Source organism: Impatiens glandulifera, chromosome 9 (assembly GCF_907164915.1).
Source record: "Impatiens glandulifera chromosome 9, dImpGla2.1, whole genome shotgun sequence".
In the NCBI taxonomy this organism is placed as follows: Eukaryota; Viridiplantae; Streptophyta; class Magnoliopsida; order Ericales; family Balsaminaceae; genus Impatiens; species Impatiens glandulifera.
Genome location: NC_061870.1, coordinates 21,878,798 through 21,903,124, shown reverse-complemented (window position 1 = coordinate 21,903,124; position 24,327 = coordinate 21,878,798). Strand labels below are relative to the sequence as shown.

Below are 24,327 nucleotides of genomic sequence, written 5' to 3'. Positions count from 1 at the left end.
ATCTTCTATTTTGAACCCGAAAAAAGAGTTCATAAATAGATTAATAAAAAGATTATGAAGTTGAGTTTGAATGATAAATATTTTTTTTAATATATACCTAATTAAAAATTAAAAATATTATTTCATTAAAATAATATTCAAATAAGATATTTAAAATTAATATATATTTTTAATAAATTTAAAATATCATTTTTTGTCTAGCTTCATAATTTAGCAAGGGAAATTTGACGAAATAATCCTCATAAGAGGGTTATTTTCAAACTTAGCATATATGATAAATAATTTTTTTAAATTTAACCTTTTGCCTATGGAAAAATATCATTTTGCCCTCAAATTAAAAAAATAAAAAAATTTCAGTTTCTTCCCTCCCTCTCCTCTTCTCTTTTCATATTTCCAAACGCTCCATGTATGCTGAATCGTTTAGGTTTATGTTTAGCTTTATGGGCTGACTGAATCGTTTTGGGTTTAAAATGCATTTGTCGAAGTCGTTGCAGGCGACGATGCATCTGTCGCAGGCGAATACGCATATGTCGCAGGCGAATGCGCATTCGCCTGCGACAGATGCATCGTTGCCTACAACGTCTTCGACAGATGCATTTTAAAACCAAAACGATTCAGTCAAAGTCATATCTCAATCACTAAATCTAGAACAAATCTATATCTCTTATCTAAGACTAATATAGAATCAATTGAAGATAAAAATAAGAAATTTACTGGTGAAGTGAAGATATTGCAAGTTGAAGTTCATCTCTAGTTGGAACAGAAGCAAGAATTGAATCATCAAAATACCCACGTGCTCTTTCGTCTTCAATTCCTCAATATACTCCCAATCGAAGTCATCACTGTAAGTCGGAGAAGCATGCCAGTTGGGTAAGGTTGAGATAGCAGAAATCGAGATATTGAAGGAAGTAAGAGATGAAGAAGAACTGGGTGAGGTAAGAGAAAGGATGTTTGAAGCGGTGGTGGGTCTGCAAGTGGGTCTGTTAGCAGAAGTATTGGCTGGGCTCGGATAGTCGCCGGGGCTTGGATCGTCCTCGAGGGAGAGGAGAAGAAGAAGAAGAGTGGGGTTTCGGGGGAAGAAGAGTGGGGCTGATCGTTTAAGAAATATGAAAAGAGGAGAGGGAGAAGAAACTAAAATTTTTTTATTTTGAGGGCAAAAGAGTCTTTTTCCATAGACAAAAAGTTAAATTTGAAAATATTATTTGGCCTATGTTAAATTTGGAAATATGTTATTAATATAAGCATTGATAGTGATCTAGGTATATCGAATTTGGAAACGAAATAAAATAAAATAATATTTTCTTTCTCTTGTAGATGTCTATGTTAAAAAAAATAAAAATAAAAAATAAAATAACTTTTTTTTTTTATTATTTATTTCTCCTTTATATGTGACGAATGTTATAACTTTGTAATTATATATATTTACATAATCTAATCTAACATATAAATAAATAAAAAAAAAAGAAATAAATGAAAATACGAGAATAACCTTAACCGTCGCGTTTTGGCGGGAAATAAGGCAGGGCTTATCGGGTGCGTGTAGGAGAAGTTTCTTTACTCCTCCTCTTTTCTCGTAGCCGTCTCTCTCTCTATCTCTCTCCCATTATCTCTCTCTCAATCTCTCCCGTCTCTCTCCCTAAAATCTTCCTTTTCAAGGAAAATGACTGTTTTAAGATCTCGTGAAGTAGTTGTATCCTCTTCAATTAAGCCTCACTCTCCAAGAAAACCCACTTCTTCAATGGAACCAATCACTCCATCATCAGCAAAATCCATCGATTCTTCTCATGATCCCAAACCACCTCTCAACTCGTCGGGAGATCTCAATCTAGGGTTAACTCTTACACCTCCCAGAAACTCCATCAGACGAAGCCCTAGACTTGCCGCATCTTCCAATTCCATCAATGATCTCTCCACCAATCGGAAAAGGAAACGCCTCCCTTCTCAATCAGGTAAAGACGCCTATATCGTTGTCGACGGTCTTCAGATGAACGTCGTACAGACGGAGAATGGTATTACTGGGGAAATTGGCGACGATGAGAAAGAAATTGATGTTGCAGAAGGAGAATCGGATGCAAAATTGGGTTTAAAAGAATTGGATGGTGATGGTAGTAGTACTACTCATGTTGAAACTAGGAAGAGATTCAGCAGCCGTGAGAAGGGTAAAGGAAAAATGGTAGATTTGGGTTCAGGTAATTTTGGTACTGATGTAGAGAAACAGGGTGTAGATAGTGAACTTGGTATAGGTATAGATAGAAACACTGACCCTATTATCCAAGATCAGCCACCATCTCATCTGGCTGATCATAAATCAGTGAAGTCACCCGATAAAGAAATGCTTGTTTTAGGGATTGGAGCAGGTAATGAAATTGTTAGGAAACAGAGGGGTTATAGAGAAGCTTTTCGAGTTGTTGCCAAGAAAAATGCACAACGGTTTGCTCTATTTTCATCAGAAGAGGGACATGTAAATGCTGATGATGCAAGTGTAGTTGCAACAGGCAAAAATGATAAGGAGAAAGAAGATTGGCCTGGTCCTTTCTCAACTGCTATGAAGATTATTAAGGACCGGGAAGCGAATGCCAATCTTCCACGGAAGGATATCAATTTACAGAAAAATGATATTGCATGGATTCCAAAGAAAGATCAGAATTGTGGTGGCATTAAAGGGCCAGTCCCGTCGCTGCAAGAGATATGCACACGTATCCTTGCCAAAAATGCAAGCTCCATTACATCGCTTGAAGGCGTTCCTGATGTACTAAGACACAACCTCGGTCATTTGCTTACTGATTCAAGGGCGATGGATGCTCATTATCTAGAACTTCTGACCCGTGGATCTCCAACGGAGATACGAGTAAAGGACTGCTCATGGTTAACAGAGGAAGAATTTATTAGGGTTTTTGAAGGGTGCAACACAAGTTCCTTAAATGTATGTTTTCTGGTCTTATTACTTGTTAATCTCTATATGTTAAGACTATGAAGCCCATCACTCTGACCACAGTGAATAATTTATTAGGTTAAGGTACTTCTCATTACAGTAGAAGATTACCTGTCATAATCTCTTAGATCCTAAACAAATTGTAATTTGAATAATCATCCCCCTTCTATGGCCTTGTTGATCTTGGGTTATTTGAATAATCAAGTGGTATTTCCAAGCCTTGTTGTCATAATTAAGGTCTTGTTGATATGAGTTATTGAAAATCAGGTTATTTGGGTACAAAACATTAGGGGTATAAAAATATATAATGAAACAATTGGTGGTATTTTGGTTGATGGTTTGAATGATGTGATCAATGAGTAGATTGTTGATTGGATATATTTGAAGTTAATCTCAAATAACCCACATCAATTGAAGTCTAGGGTTGAACCTGTAATCTGCATTATCACCGATTCTTGAGCCTGATGTCTCCTAATTTGTGATATTTCATATATATATTTTCTCAACATGGTATTATAGGAGCATTTTATGATTGGAAATAAAGAAACAATGTTGCCTTGTATTTCTTTTTAAAGTTTTCTACAAACACACAGAATACTTCAAATGGCTGCTTTCTGCCATTTCTGTATTTCAAAACTTACGAGCATAAAGTACTTAGCAGCATATAGTTGTTTTTCGTATTTTTTTTAACTGGCCCAGCTTCTTTCCATTGAAAATACGTCGTATACTAAATTTTTGGTTTTGGTGTTGCAGGTACTGCAACTTGACCAATGTGGACGCTGTTTGACAGATTACAATCTGCCTTCCCTTTTTGGACAAACGTCTAAGAGTCTTCCTGCACTATCAGCTATGTCATTGAAGGGTGCATGCCGATTGTCAGATGCTGGGTTAGGTGCACTTGTTTCTGCTACGCCTGAATTAAGATCCATAAATCTGAGTCAGTGTTCTCTTCTTACCTGTGATAGTATCTTCAGTTTAGCTGAATCTGTCCAAGGTCTGAGAGAATTGTATCTGGATGATTGCGAAACCATTGATACTACCCTTATTCTACCTGCACTATTGAACCTAGACCATTTGGAAGTGCTGTCTCTAGCTGCAATGCCACGTGTGTCTGATGATTTCATCAGTGATTTTATAACTGTACGTGGACCAAATATCAAGGAGCTTACACTAAGTAATTGCCTGTATGTATCTTCATAAACTTCTTTTTTTCTTTTCATAATGCTATTTATACAATTTAAATTTCATTCATCTGATGTTTGTGTTCTGAAATTTTGGCAGGCAATTGACTGATTCTTCTATTAAAGTTATTGGAGAAAATTGTCCAGGTTTACTCTCCCTAGATCTTGTTAACTTGCGGAAGTTGACTGATAGTTCAATTGGGTATCTTGCAAATGGCTGCCGGACAATTCAAACACTAAAACTTTGCCGGAACTCATTCAGGTTTGAATAATAGTTGGAAGAACGTTTCATATTTGATTTCCTTATTGGATATCTTCAATTGATGATTCCAAATGCCAGACATTTGAGAGTTTAAATTCATATTTGTTTGGCAATTGTTGTGCTTTTTTAGGTTCTTTCCTTTTTTCCCTTTAAAAATCTTGTTCCTCCATATTATATGGTCATTTGCTTGTATACCCATGCTTTTAAAGTTTTACCTTTTAAAATTCGAGTAGCTACTATACATTTCCTACAAAATCATCGCTTAGATAGCATTTTACTTTTTGGAGAAAGACTTGCATATTGTTCCCAATGGCTCTGTATGAATTGCTGTAATGTACTTCATATTACCCCATTTGAAAACACACTTATTGTTTATGTTACTTAAACATTTCACATACAGAAACGCTTGGAAACTAAATTTAGTAAAACAGTAAGTTTTTCCAAATGGATGACCGGCAGTAAAATGTATGTATGGGAAAGTCTCTACTTATTAGGAAGAGCTTATGTCCAGGCAAATTACATTTACAGTAAATTTTAAAGTCTCCCTCGTATTACTGATCTTCAATTTGTGTGTGTGTATGATGTAACGACAGTGATGAAGGTATTGCTGCATATCTAGAAGCATCTGGAAGGTCTCTGACAGAATTGTCGCTCAATAACATTAATCAGGTACTTACTTGATTGTATATATTAACTGAATGTTGGATTTTGGCTTTTCTTTCTTGGATTATGAGGTTATTTTTTCTGTTTCCTTTTACTTAAACTGTTCAAATTGAAGCCAACATTTCAAATTTATATGGTCTTGTTATTACCATGAAGAGATTATATAAATAACGCAGGTTGGTAAGAGCACAGCTATATCAGTTGCGAAATGTTGTAGAGAGTTAGTTAGCCTAGATTTGTCTTGGTGCCGTAAAATGGCAGATGAGGCTGTTGGATTGATAGTAGATAGCTGCTTATCATTGAAAGTGCTCAGATTGTTTGGATGCACCCAGGTATGACCTCTCTTTTTCATTTGAATGATCGTAATTCTAACAAAATAGCTAGGGTTCATGTATTTATGGTAAGAGATGGTTTGTGTGTGTAGATATCAGATGTGTTTGTGAATGGACACTCGAATAGAGAATTGCAAATAATCGGATTGAATATGATGCCTGTATTGAAGCATATTAATTTGCCCAATACTTCGGAAGGAGCTTTGCGATATTGATTGATGGTGAGGATGCTCTCGACATTAAAACAAAGGTTATTATATTTAGGAAACTGACTGATCAGAGTCTCAAAAGAAAACACATGCTTTTGTTATTATACCATTGCTGCAAAATTAATGTAGAAAGTGGAATCTCTTTATCTTTTTTCTAGGTTTTCTTCATAGTAGATAGTTATACAACTAACTCAGGAAGGAAAGTCTGGTTTTTTACCAATAATACTTTTATTGGGTCAAATCAAAACTATTATAGTTAGTATATTTGGAACTTTGGATGAAGGCTTTTCCATTCCATTTCTATAAAATGGGGACATGTGATTGGATTAATTCTTCCTTCATCATTTTATGTGTATCCTTGTAAATTATATTTACACTATTTCAAGTTCCTCATTGACTCCAAATACTTTCAAATATATATTTTATTTATTTTATAAAGTTAATAAAATGGATTTTATTTAAACTTAAAGGTGCTTTGAGGAGGAATTGAACTTATTTAAATAACTCAAATATAATAATTTTTTTTATCTCTAAAATTCAATTATTATTTTTATTAGTGTAATAAAAGATTATTTATTTATAAATATTTTAAATAAAATTAATATTATTTAAATTTAATTAATTTAAAATTAGTTTGAGTGTTATTCAATTCAAAATTTAAAATATATATTTTAAAATTTATTAAATATCTAAAATTAAAATATTAATTTGATGAGTTTAAAAAATACTTAAAAGAAATATAGATTTTTTTTTAATTATTATAGGTTAATTTAGTGATTTTATTTAGAGTGAGTCATATAGTATCGACATTTTTTCCATTACAACGACTTTTTTTACCATTACTTCGACAAACTAACCATCAATTACACAATTCACATATCATTTCGTGACCTCACACATTTTCACACACATATTATTCATTGTCAATTCAACTATCAAAATCTCAATCGACCTCTCATAACATGACCTCACAGTGACCTCGCACACTTTCACACACATATTATTCCTCGTCAATTCAACTACCAAAATCTCAATCGACTTCTCATAACATGATCTCACATTTTTATATGCCTCTTATCACATTCGTCAAACCAATCACTAATCTCAATCGACCTCTAGTATCGTGAGCTCACACATTTTCACATTTCGGTCAATCAAAATTTCATTCATATTATTTTTAACCATCGATATCTCCTTCATTATCGACCTCTTATCCCCACAAATCTCACCTCTCATCTCATGATTTTTATCCTTACCGCGACCTCTTTTACCACCAATCGACCTCTTATGTTATGATACACACTTTTTCATATTCCTCTTTATCCATTCGAAAAATCATCCATAAATCCCAATCAATTTTTAACTGTGACCTCACACACTTTTACAATTCAATTAATCAACATCTCATTCATATATTTTAACCACTAATATATCATTTATTATCATCCTCTTTTATATTATCGCGACCTCTTTTTTACTCCCATTTTGGTAAACCAACCACCAAATCTCAATCGATATCTAATCTCGTGACCTCACATACTTTCATACACCTCTTATCCTCGTCAAACCAAAACCAATCACTCAATCAACCTCTAATCTTATGACTCACACTTTTTCATATGTCTCTTTGTCCCATCGATAAATAACTCACCAATCACAATCGACCTCTAATCTCGTGACCTCACATACTTTTATATTTCGGTCAATCAAAACCATTCATATATTTTTAATCACTAATATCTTATTTGTTACTAACCTCTTAAATTATTCACCATTTCCGACAAACCAACCACCAAATCTCAATCAACATCTCATGACCTTACACACCTCTTATCCCTCGTCAAACCAAACATCAATCTCCCAATTGACCTCTCATATCGTGACTCACACTTTTTCATATGTCTCTTTATCCCCTCAGCAAACCACTCAACAATCCTAATTTCGACCTCTAATATCGTGACCTCACACACGCATTTATACTCCGGTCAATCAACATCTCATTTATATATTTTTAACCGTCGATATCTCCTTTTATTATCGACTTCTTATCCCGACAAATCAGCCACAAATTCCCACCTCACATCTCATATTATCTCATCATATTTACTCTTATCGCGACTTATTTACCTCCCAGTTCAACAAATCAACAATCAATCCTTCAATCGACCACTTCGGTCAATTAATATCTCATTCATATATTTTTAAAAACTAATATTTAATTAGTTAAGAATACCTCTTATATTTATCCTCATTTCGACAAATCAAAACCACCAAATCCCAATCGATATTTCATTTCGTGACATCGCACACCTCTTATCCCCTTTGCAAACCACCCACCAATTTTAGCTAACCACTTGTGACTCACACATTTTCATATGCCTCTTTATCCATTCGGTAAATCACCCACCCAATCTTAGTCAATCTTTTGTGACTCACACTTTTTCATATGTCTATTTATCCCCCTTTGGAAAATCGCTCACCAATCTTAGTCGATCTTTTTACCCCCACTTCAACAAATCAACAACCAATACCAATTGATCATACACCTCTTATACTTTATCAAACCAACCATTAACTCATAACTTGACCTCCATTTCATGACCTCACACTTTTAAATATTTGTCAAACCAACCAATAAATCCGACCTCACACTTTCATATATCTCTTATCACTTGTTTAAAAGTTGTTCAACCATATATTTTGCTTAAGAATGTATTCTTTAACATCGATATCTCAAATATTTATAATATTCACTTTTAAATTTGCAGTTTTTGAGATTCAACCCTGATCTTAAACATGAAATGTGAACACCTTAACCGCTAGACCACTTGAGTTTGTTGAAATAATTTTATAATTTTGTGTATGTATATATTTTATATTTATTACCAATTAGTTAATTAGTCGACATCTTATGACTCACACTTTTTTATATGCCTCTTATCCCTCGGTAAACCATCAATAATCTCAATCACATTTTGAAACGAATGTTATTCCTAAGAATTCAACCACCAATCTCAATCACAGTTTCACACGTCCATTATCCTTCATCAAACTATATATATATATATTAATTAGTTAAAAAATTGAACTTATATTGTTAAGTATGTCGCATGTTTATCAAATTTTGTGTTTAATTTAAAATATAAAGTCTTATTAGATTGGTTAAAATGGTTATACTTGTTTTGTTTAGGTTGCAAATTTGAAACATACCTATATCATTTTTTATTTTATTTATAACCGTTTCAAATTTATGGACGAGTTAACTCACAATCCGACCCAATATTCATTTACTCTCACATATTTAATCAAATTAACCACAACTCTCGATTTTCGACAAACCAAAATAAATTTTTTAATTAAGCATTATATATAGATAGATAACTCAATGTTCGTCTAGACATGATATGCACAAATGACATTTAAATTTAATTGATAAACTAATTTTAAAAGACCCTATCATTAATTCTTTTACAAGAAGAATGTTATTAGATATTGATATTCCTGCAATTTGTCTTTGATTAATATTAGTTATAATAATATGATTTTTTAAAATAACTTATTATAATAATTTAAGTGATAAGAGTCTTATTTAAGAGATTAAAAGTTACGTATTCAATTAAAAACGTTTTTTTATAGATGTTGCAACAACATGAAAATTTGGTCAAATTTTTCTAATCGTTTTCATAATTGGTTAATATAATTCTCCGTGATTGACTGAGAAATATGAAAACAAAGAAACAAGAAAATTGTCACAATTGCTTGTGATGGTCTCCAAAAGGCATGGAAAAGAAATACATATATATGACCCACAAAGAAACAAATGAAATTAAATGTTGTTGTTGGTTTGTATGTTTTTATTTTTTTATATAGAAATAATATGAATTGAACATGTGGGTATTATTATTATTATTGATATGATTTAGTTGGTGATAGTAAATGAGGACAAAAAAAAAAGGAAGAAAGGAAGAAAGGAAGGGTAGATAAGAGAGTTTCTTTGAAGCGCCATAACTGTTTCCGGTCACAAGTCATATCATGTGGCTGCTGGTAGGCTGTCGCAATTTATAAAAAGAAACCTCCCATTCAATTCTATATATCTATTAATTCCATCTTTTATCAATCTATATTGTCTTTCTTTACCTTATCCTTATTTTTGTTTTCCTGAATTATTAATAATAATAGTCTTAAGAGATAAGATGTAACTTGCTTTGAAAGACAAAAAAGGAAAAAATAAATCTCATTTACATTTTCAAACACTTAAGCTTGTTTGATTTTTCTTCTTCTATTAAAATCAAAAAGATTTACTTAGATTTATTAAAAATGAAATTATTAAAACATTTTACTAACATTAATAAAAGTAAAATTATTTTTGCTAACTAATTAAGTAATTTGAATGTTAAAATGACATAAATATAAATTTCATATGTGATTTATTAATGTTCGGGTTTATCATAGGGGTGCGCCTTATTCGGGTTTATCGATCAAATCTCGGGTTTATCATAGGGATGAGCTGCGCCCATATTAGGGTTATCAACGAAATCAAAGTCTCGCCCGCATTAGGGTTTATCATAGGGGTGAGTTGCGCCCGTACTATGGTTTATCAACCAAATCCAAGTCGGCCTCGTATTAGGGTTTACCAACCAAATCCGAGTGTGCGTCCGTATTAGGGTTTATCAACCAAATTTGAGTGTGCGTCCGCCGCCCGCATTAAGGTTTATCAACCAAATCCGAGTCCGTGCCCGCATTAGGGTTTATCAACCAAATCCGAGTCCGCATTAGGATTTATCAACCAAATCTGAATCCGCACCCGCATTAGGGTTTATCAACCGAATCTGAATCCGCGCCCGCATTAGGGTTTATCAACCAAATCCGAATCTGTGCCCGCATTAGGGTTTATCAACCGAATCCGCACCCACATTAGGGTTTATCAACCGAATCCGAATCTGCGCCCGCATTAGGGTTTATCAACCGAATCCGCGCCCGCATTAGGGTTTATCAAACGAATCCGCGCCCGCATTAGGGTTTATCAAACGAATCCGCGCCCGCATTAGGGTTTATCAAACGAATCCACGCCCGTATTAGGGTTTATCAACCAAATCCACTCCCGTATTAGGGTTTATCATAGGGCGCCGCCGTATTAGGGTTTATCATAGGGCGCCGCCGTGATAGGGTTAATCAACCAAATCTCGAATGAGCTGCGCCCATATTAGGTTTATCAACCAAATTCAGAGCTCTTATTAGGGTTTATCATCCAAATCCAGATCCAAATTAAAAAAAAAAAGCTGAAAAAAGAATCATTAATTTTAATTACTCTACTATTATTTATATATTCTTCAAACTGTTCTTACATGTCCTTCAAACCGGTATAGTGAGAACAACATCAACAACAACAACATGCAGCCATGATTTCAATAAACAAACCATTTCAAAAGAGGGGTGTTCAACAAACAACCCTAAACCTTTCCTTCCATTGATTCATTCATTCTTCAACCGGGCCAGATGCACACTGCAGATCAGACAGGGAGAAAGAACGCCACGAAGAGAAACTTCGAGGCGAAGTTGTTGTTGTAGGCAATGGAAATGGCGATACCTCCTCCTCTCGATTGGGCAGTACTGGTGGCGGTGGTGATGATTTCCTACTTTGAGGATGGAGAGGAGGCCTAGATCGAACAGGGGATGCCGAAGAATGTTCCTGTTGATTACTATCTGAACTGATTATTTCTCTTATTGCCATTCCCATATTGCTCCTACTGGTATTAGATGCAGGTTTCTTAAATAATCCACCTTCAATATCACTAGCTCTTGATGGTTTTTGAGGATTCTTATCCCAAAATATGCTATGTGCAAGCAAATTCTTGCGTTTTCTAGTGTAAGCATCCTCCGGCTTCACTATGTCTTTAATAGATCGACAATAAGCTGCCTCTGCAAGACTTGTAAATGACTTTGATTTTCCATTGTAGAACTTTGACATACTTCTCCTGGATTTCAAAGAGAAAGTTCAATCAATTATACCCTAGAAGTGTATCTATGGAATAGAAGAAGCAATATATGATTATTTATTATTATCTTAATCAATGAATGATCTCCAGCAGTGACACAAATCCACTGATAGATACCAACATTTCTTCATCGGAACTGTCAGATCAAATCAATTCTTGTTAGCATAAACAATTTCAATCATAATAAGACCGAAATCATTTTGCTTCAGTTTTTCAATCATACGCTTAAGTTTAAACAGTGAAACCCTAACATATATATATCAGATTTCAGAGCATGCAATTCTTGTGTAGCAGAGATTTTCGTGCCCTAAATCAATCAAACAAACAAACAAACAAGATGAAGATAAACATACTTGATCGGCAAGACTTCCTCCAAGGCTTCCAAAGTATCTAAAGATCCTTTAAACGAACTCTGAACCTCAACCTCATCAGAATCTCTCTGACCTTCATCTGACTCCGTTCCTCCAGATGTATCGCTGTTAACTCCAATCGAAGACGAACTAGTCGAATCCTCTTCTCCTCCACCAAGTCGATCTTCAACTAAGTTCTTCGTCGACAGTCTCCGATCTCCACCAGGAAAATTACCGAACACTGTTCTTCCTGAATCCGGAGAATCGTAAACAGTTCCATGTTGCATCCCGTGATGCAGTCCAGGCCGTTCGATCCGACTGCTTGTAGTACTCTCAAACGCGATCGACATAATCACCAACCGATCGTCAATTCAGACTCAACATGCAACGATTATATATATATATATATATATATATGAGCGGTTTTAGTGAGAGAGAGAGAGGAGGAGAGAGAAAGAGGACTTTTATCTTGCAAAGATAAAAAGAGAATAATAAGCCGAGGAAGACGACGGCCTTAATCCTTATCCTTTCTTCCTCATCCAGCAAAAACAATTAATTATTATATTATCAAATTGAAATTATAAATAAAAATAAATAAAAAACAAGATTATCTTTTACTTTGAACTTATACACTGCATCGTGTCCTACGCCAGTTTGCTGTACTCCCTAATCTTAAACCGTTGGATGACCATCACTGTATTCCTGTAGGATCTTTCATTGGCTGACGTGGCAGACTTTTACGGCGACGTGTAAGAAACTTCACGAGCGTTTCGGTTTGTGGTGTGGGCTGGTGGGACCCCCACTCTATTATAAGTGGTCTTATTTTTTATATATAAAAATGTTAAATTTTTTATTAATAATTTTGGTGGGATTGAATGAATCCAATACAACTCAAACAAGTCCTTAATTATTATTCAGTTTATTTTCAAATTTGGGGATTGGTCAAAATATAGCGTTTTGTCTCCCCTGGTTTTAGAGTTCCTCCCACAGATTAAGCTTGGAATGTCGATTAATTAAACGACGACGTTTATAGACTGGAATATTCAAAAGCAGCATTTGGGCTTGTCGATGAAGTGGGAGGGCCCCCATAAAATTGGGTTTTAAAAGTCTTGTGGGCCGGCAGCTTATGTTGAAAAGTATAACCGACTGTTCTAACTATGCTTTACTTATTTTTATTCACTGATTTTTTTTGGGGGGATAAATTTAAGTTATAAAATAATTGTTTTGGATACAACATATTTTAAACTAATTTGAAAAACAATCGAAAATGTAAAAGTTAACTAGTATATATTTCAGATCCTTCAGATGCATATCAGATTGAGTCGGTTATTTGAATAGACTCTACATCTAAGCCTAATAAATCGATTTATTTTATATTAAAACCCTACAATCAACAGATCGGATGTTCTTCGGTTCAAATTAGGTTAGATCGGTTTAAATGCTCATCCCCTCACCCTTTTATATCATAACAACCTTAGGAATCGAACCTGACTTTTGACATTTGAGCTACCTAAAAAGCTAGAACTGAAATGAAGTTTGTATAAGAAAACATTAAAAACATTGTTTTTGTCTAAGTATCTAATTGAAATGTCGTTTTATCTAAAATGATATTTCTAGAAGGTAACTTAATAACTTAAACCTAGATTCAGCTAGGTAAAGTGTTTACTAAAATTGGCCAAATTCATTTGCATATTTTAGTTTTGTATGTTGTTTAAATGGACAGATAAGATTAAGAAGGCCACCTACATAAGCATATTATCTATTATAGTTTGTGCTTTTGTACAATCGTGCTAATTTCTGTACCGAAAAGAACCTGGATAAGTGTTGTTGCGACTCATTAATGATCATTTAGGTAGCCTATTTCATGGGGGTGTTGTTGATAGTTTCTTCTGTAGTTCCAAGTTTGAAATTCGCTCAGCTTCGAATGCTCGCTCCAACTGTTTTATCATCATAGGTCAAATGTTGTTTGTTTAAAAGAATAGATGATCAATCAATATATTGCATCGGCTATGATGTACCTTAGCTGCTCGAGTACTCCATTCCGCCAATATAGCTCTCAATCTTTCATTCTCTTCAACATACTGTTTGATGACCAGGAAATATATAAAGCTTGATTTAATGTTATTAAACCATAGAGAACCAGATTATATGCGTAAATATTAACCTGATTATTGGTGGTGTGGACACGCTGAAGATCAGAGTCTCTCTCGGAGATGAGTGATCGAGCTAGTGTTAGCTCTGATTGCAGCTGGTTCATCTGAAAAGTTATACCATCCTTCAGATTTTGTAGAGTTTGATGAGACAAACTATTCATTGAGTTTTTAATTTATTCGAAACCTAGAAACGAGGAAAATTTTGAAGGAGATTCAAGAATGTGCAATTATCTGAAGTGAAATTTGGAACAAAGTTGCCAATTCCACTCATAATTTGTTACTTTGCATGACATGGAGTATCGTTGTTTTGCTAGTGTTTCATTGTTCCAATTTATTTATTTATTGTGTTAACAAGATTGGTTTCTTTTCATCCAAAAAAACAATATTTGAAAGGAGGAATCACTAAAATGTAATAGGCTGTGAATATCAATTACCTCAGCAGAAAGTGTTCTTAGCTCCTGATCACGAGTTGCTAAAAGATGAGCAAGATCAACCTGGAAAAACATGTACACCCTATCAAAGATACAGGAGGAAATATATACTAGGAAAAAGGCACCAATGACTTGGATCGATTGCCAAAACATCATCAAATAGATAGATAATTTATGATTATACAATTAATACCATTGTTAGGCCTTAGCAACATCAGATAAGGAGAACACTATGTGATAAAAAGAGGAAATGTACTTGTGCAACATATATATGGTATTCATACAGAGGAGGGTAAGAGTTACCTGAGGCGCGCTTCCATCACTAGATCTTTCATATTTGCTTAAGCATTCTTGTAAACGAACAATCTATACATATGCACATATGTGTTAAAGTATATACTGATAATATAGTCCATTTGGAAACTAAGGTCTTTTTTGATAATCCAAATAACCCCTTGTCCCATATCACTAATCACTTTATTGAACAAAACATCAACTAAAATATCCAATTACCATTATCTTTTACACCATTTTAAATATTAAATACACAGGATATTTTAGTCACTTCAACCCAAAATAATCACTTTTTCATCAATCAAGAGCTTTTTTTGCAAAAAAAAAAAAGTTTAATAAAAAGTCAAACAAACTCTAAATACAATTACATGTGTGTATTAATTAAATTTGAAAAAATGTTGCTGTATATGATGTTAACATGTGTTAAATTTTCTTTTTTTAAGACCAAGGTTTATTCCCCGAAGGCTAGCAACACATCTCACTTGAGCTATCCTAGATGGATCGTATGTGGATGACTTATTCAATGAATATAATTCATGTCACTTTTTCACTCTTTTAGTAAAAACTTTAACATCTGACAAATGGAAACAGAAATGCCAGTTTCCAAATGGGGCTAATATAATAGAGAAAATTAAAGTTGGCACTATACCTCCTCACAAAGGAAGTGAAGGTTTTCCTGTTGATACTGTAGCAGAGCCATTTGCTGATCAGCAAGCCTACCACTTTCATGGTACCTACCAGGAAAGAATCTTAATAATTAAAAAACCTGTGAAAGATAAAGGGGTGGGGAACAAGCCAATAATTCACAAATTATTCTATTTTATCTTAAGGTACAAGATTTTCTTTTACAAGTATCCTTACCTCAAACCTTCCGATGAAGTTGATGACTCAAGGGGAGAGTATAACGACTTTAGAACATCAGGTTCAGTATCTAATGAGTTGTATTTGTGTATATAACCTGCAGATATCCATGTTCAGAATGATGTGTTAAGACATTAGATAATCAAAGCAAATTTTGTATTCTCCTTAAAGTGTAGATAATAATCCTTAACATATGAAAACCAATTTCCACCTTGAGTATATCAAACCTACCTATGTAGACACTCACAAAGAAAGCAGCACATAATGCTTCAACAAGCATAATGATCCTGTAGAATGTTAAAACAGAAAAATTCTGAGAAAAAACATGAGCATAGAAGAGTTGAAATTGAAAAAGAAAAGCAGGGAAGTAAATTGATTTTTGACATCAGTTTCCATAATATAATGACTCCAAAAGAAATTAGCTGAAATTAAGGGACTTCAGAAATCTGATCTTGGTTTTCTTCAACAGGACAGGACAACTCATCAGTAGAATCATTAGCATAAAAAAATCACATGGTCATTTTTGGAAAAATGTAAATTACCATCATAATTAACAAATCTAATGTACTGAATTATACTAATTATCAGTATAATCGCAAACTAATATAATTTATCATAGATTACAAAAGAATAACAATTAAGTCAGGTAAAAAACCTTGAACCCAACTTCTTAAATATTAGGAAATAAAAAGAACTAACTAAAATAGATAGAACAACTAAATCTGCAGGGCATACCTGAGTAACACAGAGATAGCAAGGACACTAATAAGAGGTTTCCACACCATGACAAGTAGAATAGCAGCAGTTGCTGATAAAGGCATAAATTCAAAAATAAGTGCCTCAATAATAGACAAAGTTATAGACACAAATCATTCAGCATATACATGTTGCAAAACCTACCGCAGAGTATGTTTCCTTTTCTTCAAAATACATACACCGAATAAGGATATTAAGTAAGTACATCAAAATGAAACATGGATTTTTCCATCATAAGATGATTGTCCACTTTAATTTTAAAAAGTTCAAAATTCCAATGTGCCAACATTAAAAAAATTATGACCTTCGACCATCAGCTAATATAAATGCAGGAGGAATAACAAAACTAAAAACAAGCATATGGGAAATGAGAGTGAAAATGATGACCCATACCATAAGCAGTGGTTGCAAAAGGTAGGCGAACTATATGCTTTAACTTCTGGCTGAAAACATAATAGCCCTACAATATCAATGGTAATAGGGAATACAAGTGAGAAAATCAGAAGTAAAGGCATAAATATACTTCTATAGTTCTATTACATCAGGTGTAATATCTTAGGACCATAGGCAATAACAGATGGAACAATACCTGCAGACGAATTTTCTTGACTTGATGTACCCAATACTGTTGAAACACGCCTAAATAACAAAAACAAATGAACTTAATTGAATATCCACACATTCCAAAGGAGCAAGACAAGACTAGAAAATTAATGCATCCTGATAGGAAGGATCCAGATAAACTGTTAATCAACCTGTGATAATCAAAAGAGCAACACTGCAACTGCACAATACAGGTGAAATAAAATGCTGCACAGAATGAAATATCCATGGAGCTGCCGCAGCTGAAACAACATAACCTACCTAAAGTTAAGAAGAAACAGCAATCCTTATTATGACTAATTTCCACACAGAAAATAAAAAAGCGAAATAGAAAAGTCATTTAAGAACTTGCCAACAATATGCAGTACAAAAAACTGGCAATTAAGCTAGTTGTTTTGCGATGGTTAAACAAAGGAGCCTCATGCGGTATATCAAGGAATCTACATTGAGATCAAGTGATAAGAAATTCCATGAGTAAAGCATTCACGACGACATCAAATAGAAAGGAAGGATAGTAACAATTAAGCAAGTATTTACAATGCCTCTTCTTCAGCTGTGGTGGTAGTAGCGTGTCTGTCGTTGGCCATCTCTTGTTCGTCTTCTTCCGGTGGATTCACAGATCAGAATGCATGTGTTCGAGCCATGATACACTGTTTCTAGGAATGATTCAATGATTCATGCGCGCGCTTTCCAGTTTCAACGAGCTGTCTTCAATTCCGAATTCCCGATGTCGATTTGGTCAGAACATCGGAGTGGCGACTGGCGTCAGATTCATGTACAGAGAGCGGTTAGGAAACCGATCAAATGGAGAGAGAGAGAGAGATTTGAACGGCTTACTCCGGCACCGTTTAGTCTAGTCAAGTATTTGACCCAATTAATATAACAAGGAGCGCAAATCCCTGAATTTGACCCGATGTTAGTTTTATATGCCACGCTGACATAGACTATCTCAATCTCAATAATAATATTTTCTTCATCAAACATCTCATTTTACAAAATACACATTAATCATTTATTTTTAAGTGTGACACACCAAACTCAATATTAAAGTTATTGCACACGGTTGTGAAATTGAGGTTTTGCAAATTGATTTGTTGAGTTGTCTTAAATGAATGGTACAAGAAAGTAGTATATTGAACAAAAGGAACACATCTTTTTTATGTATAATCTTGATTTAAGAAAATAAGATTAACACAAAAATAAATAAAATCTTTTGTTATGGTAATATAACTAGAAAAGTATTATGATAATATTTTAGAGATTTTTTTGTCAATATTGTTAGTGTTGACCTAGTTGAAACTTATTTAAAAGTGCAGTTAGACACTTTAAAAAGCTGAAGTATTTGTCTTGAAAATATCGTTTCAGTCTTAATTCTGTATCTGTTAGGGTTCTGGGGGACCGAAAGTTATATAAACTTGTGTCATAACCATAATATGTCTTGATGTAATCTCTATTATGTTCTTCGTAATAAGATTCTCTCTTTTGGTGTACGTAGCCAAGTTTTATCTTGGCGAACCACGTTAAAATCCGTGTCATTCTTTATTGATTATACCATCTCCCGTATTTCCGTTACAACAAACTAGTATCAGAGCCGGAGTTAAATTCGATTGTTTGTTTTTTAATTGAGACGACATTAGTAAGATTTAAGATCGACAAATTCTGGAGAAGAAGATGTGGCAGATCAAGATGTGTGCTCTGCTAAAACAACATTGTTATGGAATCGCTGAAGTTGTCGGCATGAGCATAACCGTTGAGATGGTCATGCTGAAAGAACATAATAACAGATTAGTATATTTCTCTACTAAAACAATAAGGCTTTTGGAGGTCACTGAAGTTGTCGGTAGAAGTAAATATAATCGTTGAGATAGTATTCTCGAGGAGCAGTCTGACAGATCAAGATGTGGACTCGGCTGAAATAATAGGGCTTATGGGGTCGCTGAAATTGTCGGCAGGAGCAAAACCACCATTGAGATGATCATTCTCGAGGAGCAGTATGACAGATTAAGATGCGGTCTTTACTGAAATAATAGGACTTATGGGGTCGTTGAAGTTATCGACAGGAGAAGAAATAACCGTTGACATGGTCATTCTCGATGAGTAGTATGATAGATCAAGATATATGCTCTACTGAAACAACATGTCTTATAAGGGTTGTTGAAGTTTTTGGTAGGAGTAGGAACAACTGCTAAGATGATCATTCTGGAGGAGAAGACACATTCAATAATTCTATTATGTCTTGTAGATGATGTCATCACCGGGGTCTCAAAAAAGTAGACTAATACATATGGGACATCTTAGAGTATTCAAGTCAATGTGGAGAGTTGAAGAGTAGACTTGAATATTTGGGTTAATAAAGAAGTTGTTTTATAGACAACTCTGGATCTAAAAGAGAGAGACGTAGATCATCTGTAGAATTTGACATCGACTAATGAATTTAGGACACCTCTGACATTGACTAATGCACCTAGGTTATCTCAAGCATTAACTAATGCACTTGAGTATCTCTGCCATTGACTAATGTTGGAATATTAAATTAATTAATAAATTCTATTAATGAATGGAAATAAGAATTTGGGTACATAAAATCAAATGAAATTCAAACGAAATTCATACGAGAATTAAAGTGAAATTTGATTAAAATAATTAAATTATTATAATTAATTTATTAATTGTTTAATTAACTTTTAATGATTTAAGAAGAAATTAACAAATTAAATTAATTCAATGTTGTTAATTGTCATTATAACTTTCATGAGATTATTGCTATCAATTTATTAACAATTAGAAAAAGTCATGTAACATGTCTTTTCTAATGAAGAGGAAATACAAAAGGAAATGAAGAGACAATCAATGTCATTCGTTGGATTAATGATTAATTGTTGATTTGATTATTTTAACAATATAAATATTCCTTCTATCTAATTCCCACAAATACATCATCTTTAGGTACTTGATCAAGTTTGATGCAAATATTTACACCTTATATATTGCTCTAATATGGCTTAAGGTTCTCATATTTTTTTGAGTGTTTTGGTTTTAAAATTTCTATAAAGACTTGGTAAAAGCTTAAATATTTTTGACTGAGTAAATTTGGTGATATTAAAAAGCTTAAATATTTGTGACAATTTTGCAGATCAAATGGTAAAAGACTTTTACGTCAATACATTTTTTTAATTACAGTTTTTTTAGATATCATTATATAAAAAAAACAGCATAATGCAAGTTTGCAACATCTATGTCCAAGCGAGGAAGAACATACATCAAATTTACTAAACAATTTGAGTGGATGCTTGATAATTTTCATTGACTTTATATAAATAATATTAACATTTTTTTTATTAATATGATCATAAAAAAAATTATAATGATTTATGAGGATTCCCAACTTTTCATAAATGATAGACTTTCGTAAAGACATATGTAGTCAATGCGAGAAAATATATACAACTATTGTGCCTATTATAACATTATGCATTTCAAAAATGTTGATAGTTAATGAATTTATATTATTTTTTATTCTTAATAATCAAATCTTTTTATTACTATTATCACAAAAGGTAACTACTTTCATGTCGAAACTCCTAAAATAGAATTAAGGATAACAAAATACACTTTTTTCCATTATTATTTTTTAAATAATTTATACACATTTTATGGCTTCACGACGAATTATCCTAAGAAGTAATTGTGAAGATGATTTGTCCAAACTAAAAGTTGAGTCATCTAATAAAATTTTGTCATTTTAACTTATATATTAAATTATTCTTTATTCGTTTTAAAATTTGTTTGACATTATGCACATATTTATTTTTAATATGCTAAATTATAATATCTTTTGGTCAACAAATAATATTTTTGACATTATCTAAAATTGATTATAATACTCATTATCTCCTAATAATGATCATATTATTTTTTAAATAATTTATGCATATTTTTTAAATCTTCATACACCTAGTGAAGAATTCATGCAAATATTTACACATTTTATGGTTTTCAGACGAATTACCCTAAAGTGTAATTGTGAAGATGAATTGTCCAAATTAAACCTTGAGTCATCTAATAAAATATTATCATTTTAACTTATGTATTAAATTATTTTTTATTCGTTTTAATTTTTTTTTTATACTATGCACTTATTTGTTTTTAATATGCTAAATTATAATATCTTTTAGGTCAACAAATAATTATTTTAACATTTTATATCTAAAATTGATCATAATACTCATTATCCCCTACTAATGATCATAATACTAATTATTTCCTAATTTGTAGATATTTGTTTATTTTAATTATGAGAATGTTTATTTTAATATGTTTTCTAAAATTTATGATTATTTTTAGTTAAAATTTTTGTATATGTTTACATATAAATTCAACTTTATTAAAAATATTCAAAGTGTTACGTGAAAATATATTGGTGGTTAAAATATATAAATTCAATGAGTTGGTTTGAGTAAGATTACTAGACGAGAAATTGATTAAATTTATGAATAAATGTGAAATGAGATGTTTGATTAATAAAAAAAGTTAAAATTTGGAGTATAATGTTTGATAAAATATATTATACTCCAAAATATTAATATTTTTAAAATTTAAAATTAATATTAATATTTTTAAAATTTAAAATTATTTATATTAGTTTTCTTTCAAATATATTTAACTTATTTTTTTTGTCTTTTAATATTCATATTTTAAAATTATTAATTATTTATATATATATATATATATCCATAAAATATAATAAATATGTAATATATATTATTAAATAATAAAATTAAAAAAAATATATTTTTTGACATATTTTAAATTTTTAATAAAAAATTATTATTTTAATTTATAGTTGTCTCGTATAATTTTACTAAAGTATTATACTATAAAATTGTTTTTATTAAATAAAAATAATAATTAATGTTATTATTTAATATAAAATTAATAATTATATATATATATATTAATATATTATTAAATAAATAAAATTAAATAAAAAATAAAAAATCTAAAAAAGAATTAAAAAAAGCAAAAATAACTTAAGATAAATAATAAAAAAATTAAAAATTATATATGTTTGAAAATATATTTAACTAATCATGTTAAGTTTTAAAATGATAAAAAAAATTTGAGACTTAATTATTATTCATGACAAGTTGGAGACGACACATTTCTTCCTACATGAGATGACACTACTGTGGTGGAGGAGACGAGAAGGAGATATTGAACGAGGGACCTTGAGGTATTGACTAATGGGTCATCTATGGTATTAACTAATGCATCTAGGACACCTCTAGCATTGACTAATGCATCTCGGCTACCTCTGACATTTGACTAATGCACATGGGCCACCTTTGGAATTAACTAATGCATTTGGGTCACTTCTAGTATTGACTAATGCATCTAGTCCATCTAACATTAATTAATGCCTTTGGGTCACCTCTAGTATTGATCAATGCAAATGAGTCATCTTTAATATTGACAAATGAATCTAGATCATTCGACAATGACTAATGTATAGGGCTCATCTGACATTGACTAATGCATCTAGGTCATTTAGCATTGACAAATGCATCTAGGTCATTTGACATCAATGAGTGCATTTGAACCATCCATAATTGATGAATGCATATGGGTCATTTGACATCGAAGAATGTATCTAGTCCATTCGACATCGACGAGTGAATCTAGATCATCTGGCATCAAAGAGTGCATCTAGGACATCTTGGATCGACGAGTGCATTTAGGTCATTCGACACTTGCGAGTGCATCTAGGCATCCAACATCGATGAGTACATCTGGGCCATCCAACACCGACGAGTGCATCTGGGTCATCCGGTATCAATGAGTGCATCTGGACCATCCGGCATCGACGAGTGCATTTGGGTCATCTGATATCGATGAGTGCATCTAGGTAATCCAACACCAACAAGTGCATTTGGGTCATCTAACATCGTTTGTGCCATCCGGTGTCGGCGAGTGCGTCTAGGCCATCCGACACTAATGAGTACATTTGGGTCATCCGGCATCGACGATTGCATCTGGGTCACCCGACATTAAAAATGCATATGAGTCATCTAACATTGAGAAATGCATCTATTAAGTTATCTTAGGGCAACTATGGATTAGAGTGATGGGATAGAATATCTGGGCATTAATTAATGTATTTGGGGAATTTGAGAAATTCAAGTTAATGTGGAGATTTCTTGAGTTGTCTTGAATTGATGATGCAAGAAAATAAAATATTGAACAAAAGGAAAGTATATATTTTTTTATGTATAATTTTGATTTAAGGAAATAAGATTAACACAAAAATATCTAATATTTTTTATGGTAATATAACTAGGAAAGTATTGTAATAATATTTTAGAGATGTTTTTACCAATATATTAGTGTTGACATAGTTGAAGCTTATTTAAATGTGTAGTTTGACACTTTAGAATGCTGAAATCTTTGTCATGAGAGGATCATGTCCAGTCTCAGTTTTGTATATGTTAGGGTTTTAGCCTTTTGGGAGACCGAGTGTTATATAAACTCGTGTCATAACTCTATTATGTCTTTAAGTAATCTCTATTCTGTTCTCCTTAATAAGATTTTCTTTTCTAGCGGACGTAGCCAAGTTTTATCTTGGTAAACCACGTTAAAATCTATGTCATTCTTTATTGCTTACGTCGTCTTCCGTATTTTCGTTACAACATGGTTTATTAGGAGTGGTTCAACAATTTGAGTGGTCTCGTTTGAAAATGAGAATCTAATTAGAATGGAGAATTCACAAATGATGATGCAATATGATGAATAAAAAATAAGTAAAACATGTTTTGGCTTTGGTTGGATGTCATGGTTTGATTGCAAATGCTTCGAGATGTCCTTACAACAAACTGATCCGTGAGTTTGTCTTGATACAAAAAATCTTGCCCTTGTTATTGAAAATGATCAAAGCTGAAATGAAAGTGAAATTTAGAATCCTTATCTATGAGTAAGAAGAATTTCCTTAGTGGTGGAATGATCATTTGCTGAAAAGTTGTAGGCTTGGAGGTTTTTTTTTTATCAATATTTTAGGTGAGTGTAATTTCCATTTAAATAATGCATCATTACTGTTTTGGCAAAAGGATATGAATAGTAATTACAATATAATAAAGTTGTTATATTTTGTGGAGGCAGAAAAGAATGTCTTCAAAATCCATTTTGAAAAACAAAAACTCCAAATTGATCTAAACTACCTAAAATAATTCTCCAAGTTAAAATGGTGAATTTTATATTTCTAAAACAAGTTGTATTTTAATTGGAAATAAGCATTTTTTGGGTATTTAATG

At 32.5% G+C, this 24,327-nt stretch overlaps 3 protein-coding genes across 3 annotated transcripts; 1 reads left to right on the top strand and 2 right to left on the bottom strand.

Moving 5' to 3' along the window:
• The first annotated feature begins 1,576 nt into the window (after positions 1–1,576).
• LOC124916540 (dynein regulatory complex subunit 6) lies at positions 1,577–5,889 on the top strand. Its single transcript, XM_047457272.1, has 6 exons — positions 1,577–2,923; positions 3,686–4,116; positions 4,214–4,375; positions 4,969–5,044; positions 5,215–5,370; positions 5,463–5,889. Exons 1-6 carry the CDS (start codon positions 1,661–1,663, stop codon positions 5,583–5,585), a joined length of 2,211 nt encoding a protein of 736 aa, XP_047313228.1. The 5' UTR covers positions 1,577–1,660; the 3' UTR covers positions 5,586–5,889.
• Positions 5,890–10,897: 5,008 nt separating this feature from the next.
• Positions 10,898–12,396, bottom strand: LOC124914573. Its single transcript, XM_047455153.1, has 2 exons — positions 11,929–12,396; positions 10,898–11,554 (listed from the first exon to the last, which is right to left on the bottom strand). Exons 1-2 carry the CDS (start codon positions 12,273–12,275, stop codon positions 11,056–11,058), a joined length of 846 nt encoding a protein of 281 aa, XP_047311109.1. The 5' UTR covers positions 12,276–12,396; the 3' UTR covers positions 10,898–11,055.
• Positions 12,397–13,542: 1,146 nt separating this feature from the next.
• Positions 13,543–17,873, bottom strand: LOC124914853 (protein FIP1-like). The gene is made up of 14 exons (XM_047455471.1): positions 17,561–17,873; positions 17,376–17,463; positions 17,176–17,284; positions 17,010–17,059; positions 16,814–16,880; positions 16,400–16,472; positions 15,896–15,951; positions 15,665–15,761; positions 15,453–15,537; positions 14,813–14,875; positions 14,513–14,572; positions 14,090–14,182; positions 13,944–14,006; positions 13,543–13,862 (listed from the first exon to the last, which is right to left on the bottom strand). The coding sequence occupies exons 1-14, from the start codon at positions 17,608–17,610 to the stop codon at positions 13,788–13,790; spliced, it is 1,029 nt and encodes a 342-aa protein (XP_047311427.1). The 5' UTR covers positions 17,611–17,873; the 3' UTR covers positions 13,543–13,787.
• Positions 17,874–24,327: the final 6,454 nt, after the last annotated feature.

Bases quoted from the DNA above. Each gene is read 5' to 3' on its own strand.
- LOC124914853 (XM_047455471.1), bottom strand. From the start codon at position 17,610: ATGGCCAACGACAGACACGCTACTACCACCACAGCTGAAGAAGAGGCA. The intron at 14,876-15,452 runs GTATAGTGCCAA...GCATATGTATAG, and splicing joins TTCACTTCCTTTGTGAGGAG to ATTGTTCGTTTACAAGAATG. The intron at 14,573-14,812 runs GTAACTCTTACC...ATGTTTTTCCAG, and splicing joins GTGATGGAAGCGCGCCTCAG to GTTGATCTTGCTCATCTTTT.
- LOC124914573 (XM_047455153.1), bottom strand. From the start codon at position 12,275: ATGTCGATCGCGTTTGAGAGTACTACAAGCAGTCGGATCGAACGGCCT. The intron at 11,555-11,928 runs GTATGTTTATCT...TTTGAAATCCAG, and splicing joins GAGGAAGTCTTGCCGATCAA to GAGAAGTATGTCAAAGTTCT.
- LOC124916540 (XM_047457272.1), top strand. From the start codon at position 1,661: ATGACTGTTTTAAGATCTCGTGAAGTAGTTGTATCCTCTTCAATTAAG. The intron at 2,924-3,685 runs GTATGTTTTCTG...TTGGTGTTGCAG, and splicing joins GCAACACAAGTTCCTTAAAT to GTACTGCAACTTGACCAATG. The intron at 5,371-5,462 runs GTATGACCTCTC...TTGTGTGTGTAG, and splicing joins GATTGTTTGGATGCACCCAG to ATATCAGATGTGTTTGTGAA.